The following is a 24,325-nucleotide window of genomic DNA, read 5'->3' on the forward strand; positions in this document are numbered from 1 at the left end:
AGCTTCTAAGCTGGAAGTCCGAGGGCTGTATCGGAGGTCTAGAGATCCGAGGTAATGTACAGAGAGCGTAAGTTGCCCGGGATCCGCAAACTTTTCGAGTCCAGGGAATAAGCCACTCATTCCGCCCGATCCAACTCGCAGAAATCCTCACCTACAGATTTTTAGCCGACCTTAGCCGATAATGACAGTTTCTGATATTGGATTTGGTACGGCTAATTTGATTCGACGATTCACTATGTATAGTATTAGGTTGTCCCAAAAGTTTCTTTCGCTTTATTAATAAGAAGTACATGCACAATAGTTTACGTTTTATGTTTCACGATTCATTTTGCTTCATTACTGTTACAACATGAATATCTATGAAATTAGATTGTCTATTTATAGAAACACGACCACATAAAGTAATTGAGCGCAACTCGCGAAAAAAACTTTCGGGACAACCTAATATTTGTTTCTTGGACATCTTCAAGCACTTACAACGCGCATACCGTTTGTGAAATTAGTTTCTAACGAGCTGTAGAAGAAACTCCTTTTTCGGGAGCCCTCGATTGGACCCGCGTTACTCCCGGCTCGCCATTTGCCCGAGGAATGGGATTTTCCAGGGAGTCGTTAATGAGCATCGAAATCGCGGGCAATTAGGAACCGCGGGTGATTTATTGGTTCATCCTTCCGGCGGAACGAGTTACTACCGCGTCGAGAGAGAAAGAGAGAGAGAAGGAAGTTCCGCTCCTGTTGAATACTTCGCCTCGATGATTACATTGCCCGCGAAGATTGTACGGGGGACTAATTGATATTTAATGGGAAACATGAGACGCGGAAACCGTCGCTCGTTTCGCGGAGACGCGCTCAGCGATGAAATTCTGCGGTGCAACGCTCGAGGAACGGCGGAACGTTTATTGGAGACGTGTAATTGGGAATGTTTTGTGATGTTCGTTTTTTGGATATCGAAGCCTTTAAATTCTTCGAAGTCTTGGAAGTTCTCATAGTTTGGGCATGGTGGAAGTCCTACGAATTGTGAAAGGTATTAAAGTCTTGGAAGTTTCAAAGGGGAATCTTAATAGACTTGGTAACGTGGATAACCCTGAAAGTGTGTACGAAGTCTTGGAAGTTTTGAATATCTTGGGTATCTTGGAAGTCTTGGAAATGCTTGCAGTATCGGTGGTTTTGAATATCTTGGATGTTGTGGAAGACTTAGCTATTTAATTTTTTTCTCTAATTTGATTCTTTCTAAAAAGAGTCTCTTAAGCTGGCGCAGTTTCGAGACTTCGTATCAAGAAGATTCCATAATTTGTCGACACCGTGTCTGTATATCATTCCCATCGTGGCTTGAAAAGGTCGTTTCGCTGCGAAAACGTCACGTATAGCGTAGCCACCGTTCAATAGTACCTTTGATTTCCATTATTCGGCAATCAAACACCATTATTTTCCCAATTCGACGTCGGACCCCGGCCGCAACAGCAAGCCGCAGCCACGTCACTGTATTGAAACGGTAAAATGGGAATAAATCAAGACAGCGTTTCCGATAACCGGTGTCGGTCGCGTTGGGGCGATAAACAAAATTGTCGATTCGCTGGTAGAAAACGAGAGGATGCTTGTCAGCGCGCGGTCCTTCGCGCTGCTTCGAAGCGATGGATGATTCCTCGACCCTCGTTATGGGCGGCTGTCCCGCGCAATTAATGTTATCCCATCGATAGCTGATGTCTTTCGCTATCTGCAAAATACTCGCATGGTGAAATGCTGGGAAAAATAAATCCTAAGGGGGATCGATTCCTTGTTCGCGTTTTTCTTTTTTTCCTTCTTTCCTCTTTTTCTTCTAGAAAAGAATACCTTTATTAGTTTCCAACGGAGAACAGAAAATCCATTTCGTTAGCTTGAAACATGCTTTTTCCGGTACGTTTGCAAATGGAGGGATAAGGTCGGTTCTGAAAATTCCATCGAGGACGTCGACTAACCAAATGGCCTCTGTTTTTTCGTTTTCTTTTCCTTGAATGTGACAGTATCAATTCAGCTCTTGACAGCATAACGCTACGCTAGTTTTTGCATCGGAGTCGCGTTAAAGAGAGGCGAGGCCCCCTTTGACTTTGTACCGGCGCGCTTACTTTGATGTTCTGAATTTAATCTTCCGCAGTCTTCAGTTTTGCAGGACCTTTCATTAAAATTGTTCCAGAGGATCTTTTGCCGTTGGAACGATCGTTTAATGAATATTATTACGAAACTGTTCAACTGTTTGTTTCAATCTATGGGGTCGTTTATAAAGGGTTGAATCGAATTTAATATTTATACAACGAAAGCTGGTAGAATTTTATGACTGAAGACACGATTGGATTCCTTTCACACATACGTAATAATAAATTAGAAAAAGATTGATATTTCATTGTTATTTGTTTAATAAAGAAGAAAACGAATGAAACCACTGAAATTCATGACTGAAACCTCCCCAATCTGTTTTTCCCCGGCTTATGAAAAATTCGTAATTACTTGTTCCATCGTTTATCTGTTCCATTTAGCGCGTTCCATTTACTTCTTATGGCGGTCCATTTATTAATTCGGCAGTAACCCAGTTTCTTGGCGGTCTCGCTCGGAGCCCGATAGAATAATGCATAACACGGGCAAGAAAGTAGCGCTCGGGTGGAAAAAGCTGATACACGATCGACGAACCGGTCGCATAGCGGTGATACTTTTTTAGAATGAGTCGGACGTTGCCTCGATCGTCACGACATGCAAATTTATGCGAAAGCCTGGCACCGTTGCGCGAAACGGTTGACTCGGAAGACGTCTCGTCAACGCATACGTCCTGATACTGAACATGTGACGCAGTATTTATGCCAATATCCCCAGGCTACGCATTCAAATAAATTTTTAAGGGCAAGAAGTCGCATTGTTTCCATAAATTCAGCAAAAATGGAGGTACTTTGGTATTTATTAAATGAGGAATATTATTTTTTTTTTTTTTTTAAACAAGTCTGTCACCTGGAATTTCTGAATCTTTAAATTGAAATGTAGTATCCTTTCGTGTACCTGGTGATTATATTTATAATCATGCATGGTGCATGCTCTTATACGCCATCATACACTTCTCTCAAGTAATAAACGAAGACGACAATTTCGTATTCGAATCCGTATTTTGGCGAACTTGTTCGATCGAATTTTCAGCATTATTTGAACATTTATTCCGATTTCACGGATTTCCATTAATCCGACGAAAAAACATCGTACGGAACTCAAGCCGTCTGATCTTTTCGCTTATTCGACTCAATCCTGAAAGTACTGGTGTATCTCTGCGCACACGTACGCAAGCGCGCGTATGTGTGTGCACCATCGACGTTGCAAAATTTCAATTTCCATCACAGTTCGAGACCCACGATATTGAATCGGAGAGATTCGAGCTGGTGTAGAGAAATCGAGCGATATAAAAGTTTGTGAAATATCAGAAACGCCCGCGGTATAAACAACCATAAACGCGACATTCGTTAGAGCCCGTAGCTAAATATGAAACAGGGTGCAACTTGGTTTTTTTTTTCAATTAACAAGAAGATTAATTTAAAGAACAAAATTATTCAAAAGTAGAACTTCGACAAATTAATAGTTGATACAGTCGAAAATACAATTTAGTTAGCTAACATTAGCTATTGATAGCGTTGATGAATTAAATAAATTTAACATTACCAAAGTGAAAATAATTAGCGAAGAAACATGAGACGAAGCAGTAATAAATGTACCTACGTACAATTTAAAATTTATTTAGAAATAATAGGAACTTGTTAAATGGAACGTTTCATCAAAGTTTTTTAAAGCTATTAAATCGACATTCTCGAGACGCCGTAGTAAAACGACGGGGAAGCAAAATTTTATAACATCGTTTCAAAGATGTTGATATAGTACCTTTGACGAAGTTTTAACTAAGCTAGCAGTTGACAGGTTCATTTTATTATTTAAAACGAACTTTGCACGATCCGGTACATGCATTTATTATCATTCCCTCTCATGCTTCTTTACCATACAGCTCTTCGGTAATATTATGTTTCCTTAACTCTTTGATTTTCAATTTTGTTTCTTTTAATACAAAAAAATAAATTGATCTATAACCGTAAACAATAGGAGAATTCTAATTTAATTTATACTCAATGCTAAATACCATTGAAATTTTCCTTAGCGTTCATCATCAAGAATTCAAAAACTGTACGTTTATCGTCGCCCCACACGTTTCATTTAAACGAAACTAGAATCTAATTCATTAAAGTCCGTTGCAAAACAAAAGCGACACAAATCCCTCTAAATGAGACGGAGTAGTTCCCTGTCGGACAAAGCCCAGTTTTCAATCTTAAGCTGTAATTAATTTCCCGTCGCGTTTCTTTTAACTTACCCTCCCCCGTTTCGATTAAAACCTGCCTTTTTGTACCGAACCTAATCGAAATAAGTGCTGAAAAATCCCGCGACGCAATGGGCTAGATGAAAGGCTGAAAAATTTCAAATTCCTATCGTTCCTCACTCGCGCCATTTTCACGCGAGAATAATTGCTTGTAATTAGATCGCAGTCGACGTCCTCGATGCAGTTTGAACTTAATTACAAAATCGCGTCCTTGGAAAATCGACGGGTGACTTGAAAGGCTCTCCGGATTGAAAGAGTTAAATGTTGAGGCCATTAGCGCGACGGAAAGAAATTTTACTCGTCGCGAAAAACCGTGATGGAAAGTTTGTTCGCTGCAAGATTATTACAAAGTACTTTCACAGAGGCGAAACTCCGTTTTTCAGGCCCTAGTTCTAAATGCGCGTGAGTTTCGCCGCTATTCAAGCACACTGTGGTATTACAGCGAATTTTTCCCGAAGAATGTCCACGATAGATTCAATTCGCGGCGCCGTAACACCCACCGAATCGATTTTAATGGCTGCTATAGGTGTCTAGGTAAATGTACAAACGCGACAATTTCCACCGAATGCTGCGTCCAAGCAATTCCACCGACATGTGCAACGCTCAACACCCGCGAACGTGATCCGTTTTCGCGATTCTCGTCTTCGGGGCGTCGCCGTCTCGCCATCGTCGCTCCCAGGGTTTCATCTGGTGTTCTTCGAAACGGACACGTCGAGACGCATATAAACACGTCGCTCGAAATCGAAGCCGACCGAGAACTTTGGTTCCGCCTGCCTTGGCACCGAGCGGAGCCGAGAGTGACGAGGAAATGGAGGTTGAGCTTGGTGAAACGATGTTGCGATATTTCAACGCGATGTCTCTTGACGCGAACTTTTTTGCATTCTATCGTTTGACCCCGAAGAGCCCTTGACAGATCACTGGATGAATTTATCGTGCAGACGACTCGTTTCTGAATTTTCTGGGAGAGTCAGAGAGCAATTTTCAGAGAGCAATTTTCAGAGAGCATCTGGGTGAATAGGAGAAGAATTTATTATTTCATTGATGTGACGGTAATGTATGAACATTGACTTTGAAATAATCATGTACCATTATTGCCGTTATTATAATCTACAGAATAATCATTCGGACAATGTACAAGCAACATACAATTTCTTGACACGTCAGATAAGCCAATACCGATTTATCCTGACCGACAAAAGGCAGAGCTTTTACAATTTCTGTTGGCAGAATGTCGAAGAAATATTTCGTATCCACGAACCGTCGAAATTCTTCAGCAACGAAATACTGCGACGCTGGTTTTGGACAGTTCTACGCGAAGAGATTTCGCAAATAATTCAGCACTTAACCCCGAAACGAGCGTCGTTTCAAACAACATCCGACACTGCACGCTCGATTGGGCGCGCCAAGTTGCGAACTTTCTGATTAGGTAATAGACGCGATTAGCAGAAGTTCAGGACGAACTTGGAATTAGTCACGCGTTTAAGCGTCACGCGCAAGCCCCTCTAATTAGTCTCCCGTTCCGAGCGCGTCTGGATCTTCTTCATTCGCATTCAAAGTGGCGTGTTTGTCGCGCGAGGACCATTCTTCGAGTCTTCTTCGTTCGTTTTCTCATCCGTTATAACCACCCACGCGAAAAATTTGGGTCAAGCTGGGAAAACGGCCCGCGTTGATTCTCTATCGCTGTGTTAGGTTCCCGTCGAAATTTTGTATCGCAATTTCGCGAGGTGTACGACGATACGGGTGTTCCATCGACTAGGGTCGAAAATGAGGATGAAAGCTGGCCAGCATTTTATCGCTGGTGTTTGTCGTTGGCAAATACATACAAGAGGCAGGAATTCATTTAAAAATCGAATTTGGGACTCGAACAATTTTCCAAATGAATCGGGACTCTGTCGCAGTACTCGTTATTCAGGTTCGCATTTTATTTGATCGTGCTGTGATTAGAAGAAAAGATAAGTGTCTTTTTGAGAAGGAGGAAAGTAACCTATGGACAAGGAGAATATTTTCAGCAGGTAACTCTCGGTTTGGGGTTACTTTTGATTACGTTTGATTGTGGATGGTTAGTTCATGGTTAGTTAGCTCTTCTAATAATAAAGAAGAAGGTGTTCTATTGTCAAATAGAATATACGTAATCCAGCAGGAAAGATCGTATTAACAAATTTCACTACAAGCTTCACTTCGAAGATCTTCACATGAAAATTACTTTCCACGTGTCACAAAACTCCTGCTTTTTATTATGGGTGTTTACTTCAATTTACAGCACAAGCAACGACTAATCAGATCACAGGCAACCAAACTGCTTCCATTTTCACCCCATTTCCCACCCAGCTTATTTTACAACGCCAGCCTGTAGCGCGTAAGTAAAGATTCCGATAGTTGCTGAACCATACAATTTGATAAATTGCGCGACGTCACGCAGCAAAGATCACGGGTAATCGAGGATTGGATTCGAGGAAACGATTTTGAATCATGTGTCGCGTCCACCGTAATTTGAATTCGCAGATTGCAGACGAAGAATATGGATCCTTTACGAGGCGCTGACGAGAGGAAGAAAGACACAAGAGGGTGGAGGAAAGGGGATGATAAACGCCAGCTCGGGGAAAGTTCGTTCGGTTATCCGTGATACTTTATGGGCCATTAAAGGCGCGGCTAATGCAAGCTATAAGTTCCGAGCGGTGGATTATCTTCAATGGTCTTGCTGTCCATTTCGTGCCGGTTTCCGGCCCAAGATGCAATCGAATTAATAAGGGGGTGCCCGCGATTGCGCGGTAATGCAATTTGCTCGCGTTTCGTCCAACGAATAATCATTTTTCAGATTATCGAAACCTAATATATAATTATAACACTAATTTTAATTATAACTTTGTTACGGTACACGAAATTCATTACCAACAAGAACATTCCGTCCATCCTCGGTGTACACTCGACTCAAAGGATTCCGTCCATACCACGCAAACTCCCAATTGATAGAACGCGGATCACCTATCTCAATTAACCAATAGGAGTCCTCGAAGTCTCATTACACTTGACATAGTGTGGACAGGATCGTTTGAAGCGAGTATATAGATAAGTATGCGAGAGATGAAGATGCAGCTATAATTGAAACCTAACCCCGACGACATGCTTGATTTATACGTACAAATATGATAAAGGTAAAAGGTGTTAACAGTGACAATGAACTAGGTAGAAACATCAAGATTAGTGTTGCAGGATAAAGGATTTGGAGTTGCGTGTATCGGACGGAAGGGTAGTATCCAGTAGTATGCAGACGTGTACGAAAAGAAGGCTCGACACTTGGACGTTTGGTGACCTGGGATAGATATACAGGGTGTTCCTAAAATAAACGGCCAGAATTTTAAAATATATTCTACTCATTGTAATGATAAACAAATGTCGCAAATATGGGTCCACGAATGCTTTCTTTCCGAATTACGATCTCGTCGAACCAGTACTCGAGCGTCTACTCGCCAGAGACTATAATTCTTGTCGATACGTTGTCGCTATTCCACAATATCGCAATCTAAATATCAACATCGGTAACTTGGAAGCGTGGCATTTGAGAGTCCATGTACAGATGACACTTTCCAGTCGTTAAAATGAGTAGAATATATCGCTAAAGTTCAGCTGTTTGTTTTAAGGACACGCTGTATGTGTTTGGGAACGAGTGGGATGGGCATTAGCAGAGTGGTACCAGAGATTGGTACGAATGAGGTTGTAGAGGTACGGCGATACACAGGAGGATAGGGTTTCGAAGGCTGCGGAGCGAAGATGAAGAATGCATCTCTGCGTTTCGTGTTCAACCGAGGTGGCTTTGCTAACGGAAACGTGGTCATCTTTGCGAACGCCTTAGGAAATACGGAGACGAAGAGTCTCGGACGTTCGCTGTATGAGAAATCGAAGCTTTCAATTTGTTGGGGAACGATAGGGCGATGGTCGCTTACTGTTACTCGATATTCACCGATTTAGGTGTTAACAGGCATTCACTTCGCAGCATTGGCGGAATTGTAACGCAAAACGTCGACTGGCTAAATTACAGCGAGAAATAATTTCCGTTGGGAATGGTATTGTCCCTCTGCGGTTTTGGAAATGCACGGCAACCGTTCGATTCGTTACATTACCCATGAATGAACGCTGATAGGAATTATTTTTTTTTTTATCACGGAATGAGGTTAACCACGATTTTACTCGATCAACTCGCGGAGTACTTTATTTTTCGTACGGAATGATCCTATTGGCGAGCGTCCCTTTTTATTTGATTTATTTTATTTTTATTAAGACAGAAATTTATAGTATGATTTACGTGGCGAGAGAGGGGAAAAACAATTGCGATACTTTAAATGCTATATTCGATTGCTGATAGAAACTGTAAAATGCTCTACAGGTATAATGAATGTTTGAGCTAATCTTGTTGAATAATAATTTTAAGAACAATTCGAATTGTCACAAGAAAACAAAATTTCTCGGTACTCCAATTTCTACCAATAGAAATAAACACCGCGAAACTTTCGCCTAACTTTTGGTGTTTCTCGCGTGGATCCCAGGTCCGTGCCAAGGGAGTTTTTTTCCGAAATACTGTTTCCAAACATACTTCCGCGTATCAGAGGATTATCGAGCTCAGGATGAAAATACTTCCCTTCGTCTCGCAGATACCCGGCATTCCGTTCTTGTCTTGGATATTTTTTCTCGCGAAACTTTCAACGATACCTGTACTTATCTATCTCAAATCCTCTTCTTCTGAAGTCCGTATATCAGGACTCGCTCCTTTCTCTCTTTTTATTCTTTCTTCTTTTTTTTTTTACCAGGGTAGGAATTACTTCGAAACCTCGATGAAATTCGATGTCCAGCTGACCGCAATTTATATCTTTTTTTCTACGCCAATGCGGTTCGTGGCCTCCATAGGAAATTCATAGCACTCCGAGCTCTAACGATCTTGGTGGGTTAATGTTGGAAAAGTAGCCGCTTTTACGGTTGAAAAGTTCCGTGTTCCTGGTACAGCCAAAAAAAGAATTATTAATGAGATTAAACGTCTCTTTTGATAGCTGAAGTTTCAGTGCTCCCTAAGAACGGTGATTAATTTCGTCCGTTGTAAGCATGGTGGGTTTTAGAACATGCCCATGGTGTGTATGAAACGCGGAATGATATCATTGCGGATATTCTGTTTTATTGGAGCGAAGGACGGGGCCAGAAAAACGGACGTACCTCGGCGACGGAGTCTAAAAAGTTGATAAATTCTACGTTTCGAAAGACTTTTCTTAGATTTGTTTACATTAACTTTTGATCACGTTGCAAACATTCGCAAAGTAGGAAAAAATGTGACACCCTGTAGAAGTTGATGAGAGAACCCAGGGACAGCAATGTAATTATTTATCACATTCGAGTCCTTTAATTTCGTGAAAACGTATAATCAGTCGGTTGTTTTCCAATCGAATTTCGGGAAAAATTGTGTTAAGAAACATTGCAAACAACAAAAGCCACATCGTTTTCAAAGTGAACGTTTATTGGATATTTTTACGAGCATTGCAAGCATTGCAAGTATCGTTTATCATTAGCACCAATTTGCATTGAATTCGAAGCTGGAAAATTTTCGTTACGAGAAACGATTGATCGTTTTTTCAGCAAGCATTTATGGGTACTTTGATATTTTGGTTGAGATCATGGTCAAAGAGTTAATCTGTGAAGTATGAAAAGTTCACATGATTTTACCGTACCGCATCAGTCGAACAAGTGATTTTCTCTGGCAATAGCCACGATTAAATTGCAAATCCCGTATCGTTGGCAAAGGAGTCGACGCGTCTCGCGAGTTCCAGTACGATACATCCCAGGGGTGAAGTTTGAATCGCACGGTTTTCACGATAACGAACGCCTACATCGTCGCCGGTGTTCGGGTACAGTTTTTGGCTAGTTCGTTAATCCGTACAAAAATATCTGGCTATGAATACGGTGACGAGGCGAAATCTGTTATCCCCAACGACGGTTTGCTGTTCGCGAATAGTCGGATGCTGTGTCCACCGGTCGAATCTCGTGTAACAGGGGAATGATTTTTCCAAAGGATGAGCTTGCCGCGTCGATGTCAATCGTAAAACTGGACACTGTGTTCAATTGCGTTTGAATTCAATGAAAACAAATATGGAATGATCCAGTCTATTATTTGAAAATCTAGCAATGTTTCAACCCTTGAATTTGTGTCGTTTTTTTTCTTTCTCACAAGTCCTTTCTTCTCACATTTAACTTTATCTTCGACTACTCTTCGCAATTTTTCTTGCCGACCTATTTTCTGTCTCCTTCTCTCTGCTCTTCGTTTAGCTTCTCTTATCACTTACTTTTTGTCTCTCTCTCTTTCTCTTTTAGCTTCTCTTTTTCTAGTATTTTACCGCCTCTCAGTTTCAGCCTATAAATTTTCCACCATCTTTCACCCATTTTCCTCCCTTTTTTATCTATTTTCTTCCTCGATCTTTTTTTTTTGGGCTTTCACCTGTCAGAGCTCAGCGTCTCGAAATTTCGTTTCGAACGACAGACCATCGACATTGCAAATGCAATCTATCTGGAAATTGTATCGCGTCGACCCCGAAAACGGGCATCTTTTTATCTAGATAAAAATTTCGAATAAGGGATGAAAGATTTTTGAAATAAATGGATAGAAATATCTTTATTTTCCTCTCGATGTGCATACGTAAAGTTTCAGTGAATTGTTGATTTAGTGTTTCATATTTCCACAAAATGGGGTATCATATTATACGGTGGATTTATTTGTCATTCATTATTCGAATAAAGTGTTTCGCGTCTATGAAAAGTGCTGGTGCTCGAAGTCAGATATTAACGCATTCGTCGATGCAAATACAGAAGTTCGAGTGAAAATAGGAAGCTTCTGTTGAACGAAAAACAATGCAGTGCATTGTCGCGTTGGGGAAACCGACGATTTTTCTGGTGTTTCACGGACCGCCCCAATCCGCTCCCGATTAAATGCGCCATTAATTCTACAGCACCCAGAAACCCGCTCTTTTACATTGAATGTAAAGTGCTTCCTTGAGTGCGATTTATTTATTTCGATTGAAAATAGATATAATACTTAAACTTATCCATTAAAAACATTTCAATATAACTATACATCAAAGTCGCAAATAATAAAATAAAATCAATGATCCTTAATTTTACGAACATTAATACCCCAATTGTGTCTAGTAATAATAGCGACCAATAATAAAAAAGAAAAATATATTTTATTATTTGAATTTTTATGTAAAAAATCTGCAGAAACAAATTTTGTTACGGTGCTTCGATATTCTATCAACAATCATGTAAAACCTGACGGTTATCGATTATTCAGCGTTCATATAGGCGAAATCAAATAATCGTTTTTCAAAGAGTTATTTTGTTATTGAATTTTTTAATCCGGCTCACAAACTAATAAAAACAGCTACATGTTTGATAAAATACTAAAAAAAATATATATTCGTGGAAGAGGTGATTGTCACATTCAGAATTGATAGATATAAAATATTATACATTAACAAAGTTGAACATACTGTGCCTGAAATATGCATACAGGGTGTCACATTTTAGCCTGAAAACTACGTATTTTATTTCAAAATGTTTCAAGAGAATTGCTAGACATGTAGTGAATCTGATAGATAATATAGATTTCAATTTAGGAAGAAGAACATAAGGAACATTTAATTTTTCCTCGAAACCAGTAAATAAATAGTCATTCCACTCTCGCTTTCGTGCATGTATAACAACAATTAAACGTAACGTTAGTCCCACTCGATTGCCTCCGTACATCCATTTTTATCACGTCCCATTCGTCGCGAAATCAATCTCCGTCGCTAACGAAGCCACGAAAAAGTTTCCCCCGTAAATATCTCGCGATTCAAGCTTATTGGACGCAGAGGGGGAATTGCCATGCACGACATTCTTCCGAGGTGAGCGGGGACGCGCCTTTTTGCTGGCATTAATATTCAGGAAGAAACGACATTGCAGAGAAAAGCTCGGTCGTAACGAGTACGTTTTCCCTGATAAAAATGTCGCTACACTGAATCTCGCGAATTCGCCCTGTTGCACCGGGTCCCTCTCTCGCCCCCCTCCCCCGCCCCCGCCCCCCCCCCCCCTGCACTCGTATTATTTATTATTTAACTCATTCCCCTCGAGAGACTCGATGAACACTCGCTGTTTACCTGTAATAAAATTTCTATGGCTTGAAGTCTCCAATGCTGCGTTACGCAATGGATGCCTGTTTCTAATACCGATAAGGTGCCAAAGATTGTGAGGTGATCAAATTGATGAGTCTTTGAGTATACTTGTTTTTTTTTTTCTGAAAGAAATTTATTAAGAATAACAATAACAATTGTTGTCTTGCCTCTGATCAGAAAGTATCTTCTTCGTCTGCATACACAATTATGAAGGTTTAAAAGTTAGTCGATCCCCTTTTAGATTATTAGTTTCGTACACTTTATAGGTATTTGGTGGTTCTGATTTTCGTGCACTTTCTAGGTACGAAGTTCTTCCTAATTCACTCCAAGTCCAATTTCGTTTCATATTACTTTTGGCGCTCATCCAAACAGCCTGCTAACCGAACTGGTTATTCTTTAATACAATCTTCTGTCACCAAGACTCCACTCATCTCGGATAGTCATATCCCAGTTATCATTTTTTAAACGTTTACGCGTACATTCCGATCATCCCCGAGCTGGTGAACAAATCTATCGCAGAGCCCAATTCGCGTCCGTCGAGTATCTTAATCTTCCCTCTGAAGACGCTGTTACATTTTGAGCTGAATTTTCGACGGAGGAAGAAGTTTCCCTTGACACTTTATCTGCCAGGAGCATTCGTAGCCTTTTTATTTTCAGTGTCTACCTGTTAACTGTGTCGTTGGTCATCTTAAAATATACTCGAGGAAACGAATGCTGTTTATGTCTTGTGACACGTAATTTGATATATGTTGTATGCACGAGTCAATGTCTGCCTATGTTAATATATGTATTAATTATAACAAAGATAAAGTGTCAACGCACCTCCTATCGCATCCACGCGAATAATAATTCCCGTTTCGACTCCATATTCTTATGGATCAGGATCGATGATATTCCGAGCATCGTTGAGCTCTTACTATTCACGGTGTCAAAGTAATTCTCGGGTAGCAGTTTAAAGATGAATCGCATCCGAACGAGGATCGGCCACTCGATCCCGAAGTAGACCCGCTCGCTTCGATTCCCATTCTTCACTTTTATCGGACGGCTGTTTTAAAACCGGGGATTCACCTTGCGTCTTGATCCCCGGATTGTCAGTCGTCTGGACAACGCGAAGAGAGCAAAGGGACCCGACGCTCGTGCCAATGGGCGAGCACGATCGTCGGCTTACTTGCTTCAAATGCGAATACGTTTACGGATCATTGAGCACGCTGGGCTACGACTGTTTCAGGAGTGACCATCTTGTTATCGCTGACGGTGTTCCTGAACCTCGTCGCCGAGACCCTGCCCCAGGTCTCCGACGCTATACCCCTGTTAGGTACATTGAGTTTCTGCAAATAAAACTTGTGTGCCAGTGTGAGTTACTTTACCGCTTGGGAGGGGTTCCGAAGGGTGCTTTTTGCCCGCTTTGATTTTTCCTGCCTCGTTCCCTTCTTACTCGTGAACGATCGCCGTCTCTGATCGGTCACGTTTCTTTACGATGTAACGCAAACCTCTCTTTTTTTTTTTTTTTTATTGGCTCGCCTTTTATTTCGGAGTGAACGTTTTATCTTTGATCTTCGCTTGGATGTGTGGCATTGAAGATTTACAGTTTTAGTACTTTTTTGGAATGGATGATGTGTTTCTGAAGGGTGGAAATATTTTGTTGGTTTTTGTATTTACTTTCTTGGCAAGAGGATATGCAAAGGCAAATATGAAAAGTTGCGAGCGTAAGGTAATTTTGGAACGGTGCACTCATTACTGTCTGTAGAAAAGTAGCCTTAGAAGGACTGTCATCAGGGAGCAATAAATACTTATCCAAGTTTAATCGAAGAAACATCACAAATAAAACTTAAAAATGAATGAAAGTAAAAGGATGAAAAGCTTCACGATATGTCTCACCACTTCTTTTGATTGAGAAATTGTTTTGTACAATCACTGCGCAGTGGAACCTGCAAGTGGGGAAACGTTACTCGTGATATTGGTCTCCTGGCACACAATCGTCTCACGCAAATCTAATCGCGGCCAGCATGTTGGACTACAATGCCGAATTCTCTTCGCCGAGAAAGTTTTTCGCGACAATGCTCGAATTCACGCGTTGTTACTGTCGTAAAGGCAGAAACAAAGGAACGACGACGGAAGAAATTTCCTTTCTCCAGCTCGAAACGACCCGGCCCTGCCCCACAGTTTGGAAACTTCGGCGCCAACTTACCGGGATTTAATTGAATAAGTTCGCTTCTGAAACGCGACAGGTCGCTGTCACCTCGACGTACCCAAAATCCACTAACTCGGGCGCATTCGGATGTTTTCCTTCCTCCCACGTGCAAGTGCGTGCGTTAAACAACAATAAGAAAAGCGAAACCTGACAGACTCAAGACAGGATTCTGGTTTATTGGATAATAAAGCGAAGTATCTTCGAAAAATTGCTTTTTCCAAGTAAAACTATTTGATGAAATTCAGATTTGGCATCGTGGTTCATTAATGTGCGATTAATATTTAACGAAATTCAAATATACGTCGAAAATTCGACAAGTCCTCGGTCTCGGTTCGCGTACTCACACTTTTTGCTCTGTCGTCGGTGATGGAAGTAAATTAAAATGCTTCAGTCGTTCCCTGTAGTCATGGGTTCGTCGTCGAGGCTGTTTTTTGTTCCAATGGCGTGTTCTGTTTCCCTCGACCCGGTCCGATTTTCGCGTCGACGCGTTCCTGTCGATGCCTCGGTGCCAAGGAAGTCGGCATATTCTTCGTCGTGCATGCCAGCCGCGGTATCGAAGCGCGGATCGTTCGAGAAATTAATCGAAGAGGAATCGAGACGCGACAGTGGCGCGGGTGGGCTCGAGAGAGGAAAGGAGCAAGCGAAACGAGAGTAATCTTGTCTCGGGGGAGAGGGCGGATTGAAAGGTTCGTAAAACCTTAACCCTCGGACGGCCACGCCATTTTTTTTCTACGCGAAGTACGCAGTGAAGTCTAGAATAATTTCAACTAAGAGATGTGGATACGTGCTGTGAGTCTTTTCCTCAAATATTGATATTAATGTGGAGAATAATATTTCAATATTTCAAATTTCAATATTCAAATTAATGATGCGTTGTAGAAAAAATCCAACAAATATATAATTATACATGATAATCCTGTAAAGAATTTTCCATTCTTTCTTTAAAATTTATAATTTTAATTATTTTACGTTTTTGGCTCAAATTAAAGGCTGCGCCTGAAATATCGCGAATGCTGGGCTAAAAAATCGATGCAACGTAAAGTCGTCTTCGCGATTGCAAAGTGCTCGTTAATTGACAATGTCGGACCACGGCGTGTCAGAGAAGTTCGAAAGGTGTATAAAGTGCCATGTCGCGGGATAGGTTCACTTAATTATCGTACTCAGCTTGGGGACATGTACGGCAAAGTGACGTTAAACGTATTTACTCTTCTCTCGTCTCGAGATCGAACCTCTTTGGCGTTGTAACAGACGTGCTTTCTACTCTAACGATCTTGTGACTAGAATTCATGCCACAGGAATGGAATACATATAGAGCTTCATTAGAAATATACGAGTCGCGTTGAAATTCGTTCAATATAATCTTGCACCTAATTGATGGAAGTATATGTGCTTCAATTACTTGAATAATGTACAATTAAATTTAAATTATATTTTAGTTGTACTTATAGAAATTTCTATTTCTATTTTTCAATACCAATTTCAATACAAATTCCCATTTTCAAACCAATCTATCACAAACAAAAAATTAGCTAAAACTAAAAATGAACGAGAAAAGATTCCAAAACATGCTACCACTGTCCCGAAGCAGTGTCACGAGCATGAACCACTACAAATGGAAGTGCATTTGGAAAGTGCTTCCAAATGGATCGACGCAGGAGAGGCACTTATCGATAACATAAAAAAAAAAAACAGATCCTGGCAGCAGTCGTCGGATTCCGATCTCAGATATTACGCTCCTTCCTCGAGCTTTTTCACAGCTTTTCAATTCGCACTCTTTCATCTCCGGTTATTACGACGCAACGACGTCTCCTTGGGCGAATCTCCTTTCTGGGCAGCGACGACTACTTTAATTATCCCGGGCTTTGTGTTCGCGCGCGATATTAAAAGCGCGAAACGGTCGCATCTGTAGGGCTTCAATTATATTCAAAACGTCCAAGCCTGGCCGGTTGCCCGCCGCAGACCGCATCCCGACGCTTTCGTCGACGACTTCCGATCATTTTCATTCATTCGCCTTGGCGGGACAATTCGACCGTAAGGCGTCGTTTCCTTTGTCGCGGGAATCGGCGGATATTTCACGCTGCTTAAGTGCGCTGAATGTGGTTATCGTGTCCTAACTCTAATCCCGTTAGGGCGACTCGGAAGTTCCGCCATGAATACGCCCGTCAACCATCGAAAGTCGACAACCTGATCGAGGAGGCTTCTTTGGGATTTTATTCCGAGGAAATGAGTGACGCTATGGAGTTTTCCTTTGGCGTAATATGTGGAGGTCTCTGAAGGATTAGAAAAATGTTTGTTTAATTGCGTATATATGTGTGGTTAAAATGTTCTGTTTGCCCTCTCAAAAAGTACCGTATGCAAATAATGTTCCAAAAAATCTGATTCGGATCACGAATACTTGACTTTTCAAACAAGTCCATCACGTTTCATTAAACTTGGATAAATCGTGCAGTCAAGGATCAAGTCTCTTCAAGTTCAGGATTAACTTGTAAAAATAATAACAAATTATTTAGACTGTCCCAAACGAAACTGACTTATATTAAAAATGAGTGTATCGTTCGATGCAATTGATCATGAAATTAAGCAAAGTGAGTTTATCGAATTCCACGGATATGTTCGCAAGACAGGTCCATCTATATTAAATTGCTCTTCGCAGCATCCCGAGTGTACGAGTGTCTGTGTCTGTGAGACGCGCGTGGGAGAATGTGAATCTATGTTTAATCGTACAGTCGAATGCCTTTTCAATCGTTGCTTCGGAGCGTATTAATCGCCTAAATTACTCCGACAGACATTAATCTAATATCTCGCAAAATGGTTTCCAGGTGGCGGTCGGAAACTTAACATTAGTAATGAATGCAGCTCGTGTTTCCAGCCATTGGACATTTACTATTAATCGTTATTACGTTATCGCTGGTTCTCTACAGTTAAATTCGATACATTTTATATACACGTTGCACATGCTCCCACTTATTATTCCTAAAATCGATTAAATTAAAGATAATAAATAAAAGCACACCTTTAAAATTGATGAAAGAGAACCTACCGTAAAATGAAAATGGAACAATTAATAATAAATGCTAAATGGGTGCAAGCAGGAGTCGCATTCTGTGACCTAACGCCCATTAACGTTAATGATATCCACGTTCTAGGACGATTGATACGCTAACGAACATCGAATAATTAAAAGGGATTCCGTGTAAGCGAGGCGACTCGACATCGCAGACCGTTCTATCGACGAGAATAAATTCCTCTTCTTGCTTCATCGCTTCTGTTCTTCGGTTCTATTTTTTTTTTCTCTGTTGCTCCCGTACTGGAATAATCATTCATCCGCGAACTCTGCTTTCTTCTTTACGCGCGAACAATAATTGCCTGGCTTCGTGCCTCCTCGAGAGGAAACAGCAACGAGACGAGGGACTCGTACTTATCGTAGTCTCACATTTCGAGTCTCAAACTTCAGCCATCCTTCGCGAACGTTATTATTATCATTGGTCTTTTCCACCCCTCGGTGTCAGCTAATAAATAATAGATCGAAAGTAGTCGCGGTATCAATTTATTCTATTAATAAATCGTGCATTATACACATCTGAGAAAAAGAAACACGAAACCGACCTTGTATTTTTCTGAAACTAAACGTGATTATTCGTTGAGAAGAATGCTTAGGGAATTATACATTTAAAATCAAACCATTCTGGTCCTATTACCTCGGAATGACATTAGTGACATAGTATTCTACCAATTAATGCCCCCTAAAAACTAATAGCCTCTGAAGAGATGTTCTTCGATCGTGGTAGCTCGAACTCCTCAGATGTATCATTTTCAGACCTCAATGACGAAGAGCATAGAAGTTGACGCGTTACGGATCTACGCAGGACTCGAGACTTTCCATTGGTGAAATGGCTTAGGTGATGCCACATTCTACCCATTGGGAGTCATCCATGTCATTCCACCGGAAGATTTCACGCTTCTGTGACGCGATGCAGCGTTTGTGCTCGTCCATTGTGTCATTGTCATTTGAGAAGAATACGGCTGAGGGGTACACTTGGGTCTAATGATTCTGCTCGCACTATACGCGATATGCAGAATCATTTGAACCGAGTGTACCTCTCAGAGGCATTCTTCTCATTGTCAGCTGCCAATGATACCTGTTGATCTAGGAACATCGTAAAAATGACTGACAAGGATCCTCTGTTAAATATCCTGCCATTTTGGCAAAACTTTGCGAGTTTGTACAGTGGCCAAAGAATGAGGAATGTTTTTTTTTTTATGGAAGAAAAGTTAAGTTTAAGGGGCGAAACTACCCCCTAAGTTGTACTGTTATCTTGAAAACTGTTTCAGATAGAAAGGAACTTCTCATACAAATTCTTTACAGTTTTTCAATAACCATTAGGTAAAACAGAAGTAAACATTTTGACATGCATTATGCCTGTACGACTAATTATTAAACTGTGGATTTCATGCAAAGTGTATGTAAAATTGATTTCATGAATTAATATTATTAAACACAATATAGCTCCTGCAAACAGTGCATTTAATATTCATTGAGGATTTCAATCCTTTAACGTGAACGCTTTTCATCGTACTAATGGTCTTCAAATATACAGTGAAATTTTAAAGAAGCTATACAAGAATAACAGTAATGTTAACAGTAACATTGATTTCCAAGCTTTTTGATCAATTTCCCAATTCTGCTGGATACATCCTGTTATCATCCGCGATAAAGTCACGTGGAATTTGTTTCGAAAACTTCTATGGATCCCCGATACCTTTCAAAATAGCATTAAGGGATGCAGTTCTCGAGAGAAGTTTCACCCCGTCTTAAACTTGAGATATCGCTGCCACAAGAAACTGTTCCTATTTTTGCCAGCACTACAAACTTACAAAGTTTCATCAAAACCGGATGAGGGGAAGTTCGTGAATGTCCCTCGTGAGTCGGATAATCGATGTATCGTCGCATGAAAGTGTCGTCTGCGAGGCGGTTGAAAAATTTGATATATTCGGCACGCCGCAACCTGATTTCGATCAAAAGTTGTACTCCTGAACGAGAAACAGGGAATGTATGTTTTTGAAGATGCACGATGACACGAACCTCTTCACTGTTGAATTTGAAACTGGAATTCGAAAGTGGATCCCTTTACGGTGAATCGTGTTTCCACTACAATAGCGCAGTACTCGTGTTTTCGAGTGTTTGCGATTTCAACAACGCTTTCTGGAGACGAGAGATTAATTTGATATAAAAGCACGCGTATCGATGACAATCGTATACTGTTACTTCATTTCGCGTTCGATTGTACTGCGAAAATTGATGCACGTCGTACCGTTTGTGGTTAGAATTTAGATAAACGGATCAAATACTTTTACAATTAGTACTTCAGTTTGTGCATCGAGTCTGTTCAGGTGCTTGAAAATATTTTTGCAATTTAATGTAAATTTTAGAAATCCTAAAAAACCTTTTCGCAAACGATTTCATTTTTTTTAAAAATAACCAATATCATTTATACTATTTAAGTATATTCCCTCGTAACAGAATTTCCAATGAATTTCGATCTTACACATCGCCACATTAATCTCGCTATTCAGAAGCGTTTCCATGTTCCACAGTCAAAGTCGCGAAACGTCGCGCGAATTTTACTGCGCGTTTTCAGACCGACAGACCCACTATCCTATTGTACCGTAGCAATCAATCCCCCATTGACTTCTCCGAGCCCCCAGAAGACGAAGAGAGCACCAAAACTCGCACGGAAACAATTTATCCCCATTCGAAACGTCTCCGTTTTCGCGCGTCGCGCGAACGACTCGACTTTTCGAACTCGAAACCGTACATACCTCCGCGGGATAACAAAGTCGAGTGTTCCGACGTTCCTGCGGCCTCGACAATGTTCCGCGAACAGAATAATTCATCTTAAGAGCAATTGATTTTCCAATAAACCGCTGTGGCCCGACGTAGACGCGTGCAGGCAAATGTTTGCGAACGCTTGAGAATTGCGAGGATGCAACGAGCGATGAAATGCGTCGAGTAAGTCTGGCGGAGTTTCAACCCTTCCCCCATGGAATGCAAACGACGTCCTGCGATACTGTGTTAAGAGCTTATGTTACAAAATTCCGGTCGAAAGATTGGCTGCACGTACGCGCGGATCCTGGCCATTGTTTCGGTAAAATTGCTTCGGTATCGTAAATTATTTTCGGTGAGATTCTCATTTGCTGCTAAACAGATGGTATAATGACTGATTCGTGGAATATATAAATTTGGAAAGTTATTGTGTAGAATTTGGAAGATTTTTTCTTTCTATTCTCCACTTAATAAATGCAACCCTCCTTAAGGACAATTGGGTTTCGAATACCACTTGAATTTTCAAGTAATCTTATCAATTGTAAAGCACATTCTATTTTGATTTCCGCTTCGAAGGATAAAGTATTCATAACAAAACCCTCGTAAATACAGAAGAATAATAGTACGCATCCAAAACATTCATTATGAAATGAAAAGTGTATCAAGACCAGAAGAGTTCGTAAAACGCTACGATAAGCACAGAACTTTCAAAACTACATGCCAAACTCATATATTGCTAAACTCGATTTCAGGCTAAAACGTTTATCGGTGAAACATGATATACACATTGGCTGCCAACCAATAAACAAGCTCGGTTTGGAAAAAAAAACGGGAAGAGATGGGATTCCAGAGTTTGAAAGGCTATTGTGTGATTTATGAATCGAAATTCGATGACTGCGATGCGACATATCTTGAACAAACGAAACAATTGAATATATGAAATACGCTCCGACAATGCTGTTAAAGATTTATTAATAATAAATACCAACGCCATAGCGATCTATGCAAATCTCATTGAAAATACGTTTGATTTCAAAATGGTCGATATATCAGAAAAAGAAATTATCTGAATTTGAAATTGGCTCTCTGGAAAGCACCGAAGAGTATACGTAATCAAATAAATTAAAGATTCAAAAATCGAGAATTATACGTGGATTCATACTATGAGTGTTCCACAAAGCTTGATCTCATGCACTGGATCGATCGTTTGCGTAAACTCCAACTAACGACAAACCTGAGATGTAGTTTATATCACGCGTGCAGCAATCTTGGAAGTTGACACACAAGAATAAATGGGTGTCCGTCGTGATAATAAAAGGGCAAAGGTGAAAAGGCTGGGCAAGAATACTGACTCGATCCCCCGCGGTGTCTCCAGAACGTACTCGCGCAAGCTGTAGACGCATTGTTCGTTTACCCAGTCACGTTCGAAACGTTTCGCCTGGGTTGCCGCTAAGAACACTTGACGCTCGTTTTCTCCCTTCGTTTTCACGTGCTCCTCTGCCATGCTTCGCAGCCCTTGAATCCCTGGTATTTTTATGTTACGCGTACCTTGGCCTTGTCACCTGACCCAACCTGATATCTCGTTAGCGCGATCTCGTAGACGCTCGGTCCATCGATCCTCTATCTTCGCAACCTGACTTGCCTTTTATTTTTAGAAGAGATCGTTCGTGCGTCAGACCGTTTTTCTCATTGGAGCGAATTCCTGTCCTTTAGTAATCATATCAAGGAAATAAATTAGGAAACGCCTGGGCAGATTTATTCATGAATCCCACTGAAGACACTTTCATGCGATGGATATTGGGAACGGATAAATTTCGAAAAAGTTTCGAATGTTTTTAATTTCGCCTTGCTTCCAAATTCATTTTCTCGCTTCGAAAGGTTAAGCTGGACCAGGAAGGGACAGTCGAGTGGAATGAGGCGAGCTGCGAAAAAGTTTTAAACGTTTCGCAGAATCAAACTATATCGAAGTTTTACGAATTCGACTGAGTCGAACTGTTAATTGAATAGAGTTACTATCGAAAATGCGATTGAACATGTCGATGTAACGAAGTAAGTGAAGTGAAAAGTTTTAAACATACTGTCGGTTACAGGTTGCAACGTGTTTATTTATCTGAGGAAAGTAATATTGTCAACGTGATTTAACAGCTACGTAAATTCAATGGCAACTTTCATGTACGTAATTGAAAAAATAAATTCAATTTTGGGAGACAAACTGATGTACACACAATTAAAAGTTAAAATACGTTTCACTGATGGAACTATCGATTTTGGATAAATAACAAGAGTCGAGCTTGCCTAGAAATGCAATCGAATATTTAGTGAACGGAAACGTTTAGAGTTTCGAAGAGAGATTCGACCGTCATTAGGAAGCCGCACCGTTGAATTTACAAGACGGGCATCTTTAAAAATATCGTGGTTCCCTGTAACGATCTCGAACGAGGACGAATCCAGGCTCAACCCAGATGAACGACAGATTATTTTTGTTGCTGTAGCGACTCTCGTTTCCCTTTTCGTATTCTAGAAAATTCAATTGCCGTTCTGCTACGCTTTTTTCTCTCTTCGAGTTTGCGTGTCTGTGCGTTTATTTTTTACATACTGTTCCGCACAATACACTTAAGTATGTTCTCTTCGTTCGCTTCGTATCTCGTATGATTGTCAAGCAACGCGTCGCCGAAACACAAACAACACAACAAACGCAAACGTACATACACGATTACATAAAAATTATAACCCAGTGGATAATGGAACTTCAAAAAACGTGAATTTGACAAGACAATGTTTTTTTTTTTAATTGAATGACGTTAGAAAACTATATCGTCCGTCCTAACTATTTCGTCAACTAAGGAGAGTTGGTAGAAGAGCTACAACTTCAATTGCATACTTTAGCTTTAAAAACAGATATTGTTATAAATAAAACAGGACTACAGTTCTTCGACAGGATTTTGACTTGCATATATTTTTCCTCGTAATCCTGTCGACGATGTCTCTTAAAACCACCGCAAAGGAACATCACACCTTGACCTAAACCAGGTCCCGAGGATCCCTTCCTTTTCTCTGACGATGATTACGTAGAGTTTGGAAACACAGGACGGAAATTTCTGCTGCTCCACGACAACGCCAGACCTAAGACCTCGCGAACCATCAAAGAGACAATTGTTAAGTTGCCCCTCAACATCTTACTGCATCCGTTGGCAGAGTTTACTCTCGACGCCATGTGCTTCCGTGTCTAGTGGAGTTTCAAGGAACGTCCTTCCGGACATCTGTCTGACCCAAATGAGGGAATGACTGCCAGAATCTACCGAACCAAACAAGATTCCGAACGAATTAAAAGCATTAGAAATAAATAATTCAGCAGCACCTCGCTTTGTAGTTTATCAGCTTGATTACACAATCGTATTTTTAAAAACGAACACGTGCATTCAAATTTTTTGTTACACAGGAGTGCCTTTCGGGAGTCGAATATTTGTGTTTGGCTGAAGTTGTCGAGTAATTGAAATTCGAAATAGTAAAACGTGAAATAGAGGAAATTTTTTTATTTTTGGAATGTTGCACAGAGTGATTTGACAGCTGCAGACATAGAATGTGTCACAAATATTTGTATAGCATCAATTGAGTGTAATGCCGACAGGAAATATGTACATATTTTCTATTTTGTTTAGCAAATTTTTATTTCGTCTCTTCAAACTTATTATTGCATTTGTACGGTTTAACTTTCATTGTAATAATAACTGCAGACATTAGTCCAGAAAGTGTTC

General features: G+C 40.6%; 1 protein-coding gene across 4 annotated transcripts in view; it reads left to right on the plus strand.

Annotated features, from left to right (window-relative positions):
- The window catches only part of LOC128888213 (neuronal acetylcholine receptor subunit alpha-7), a 257,970-nt gene that overhangs the window by 191,552 nt on the left and 42,093 nt on the right, over positions 1–24,325 (plus strand). For 2 of the 4 annotated variants that reach the window (XM_054144917.1, XM_054144915.1), the window contains one exon: positions 13,784–13,870. The exons of the other annotated variants lie outside the window; for them this stretch is intronic. In XM_054144917.1, coding sequence (XP_054000892.1) covers positions 13,784–13,870 — 87 coding nt within the window. The remainder of the gene's footprint in view (positions 1–13,783; positions 13,871–24,325) is intronic. 4 annotated transcript variants of the gene reach the window in all.

The sequence above is a fragment of the Hylaeus anthracinus genome, unplaced genomic scaffold (genome assembly GCF_026225885.1).
Source record: "Hylaeus anthracinus isolate JK02 unplaced genomic scaffold, UHH_iyHylAnth1.0_haploid 11989, whole genome shotgun sequence".
NCBI lineage: Eukaryota > Metazoa > Arthropoda > Insecta > Hymenoptera > Colletidae > Hylaeus > Hylaeus anthracinus.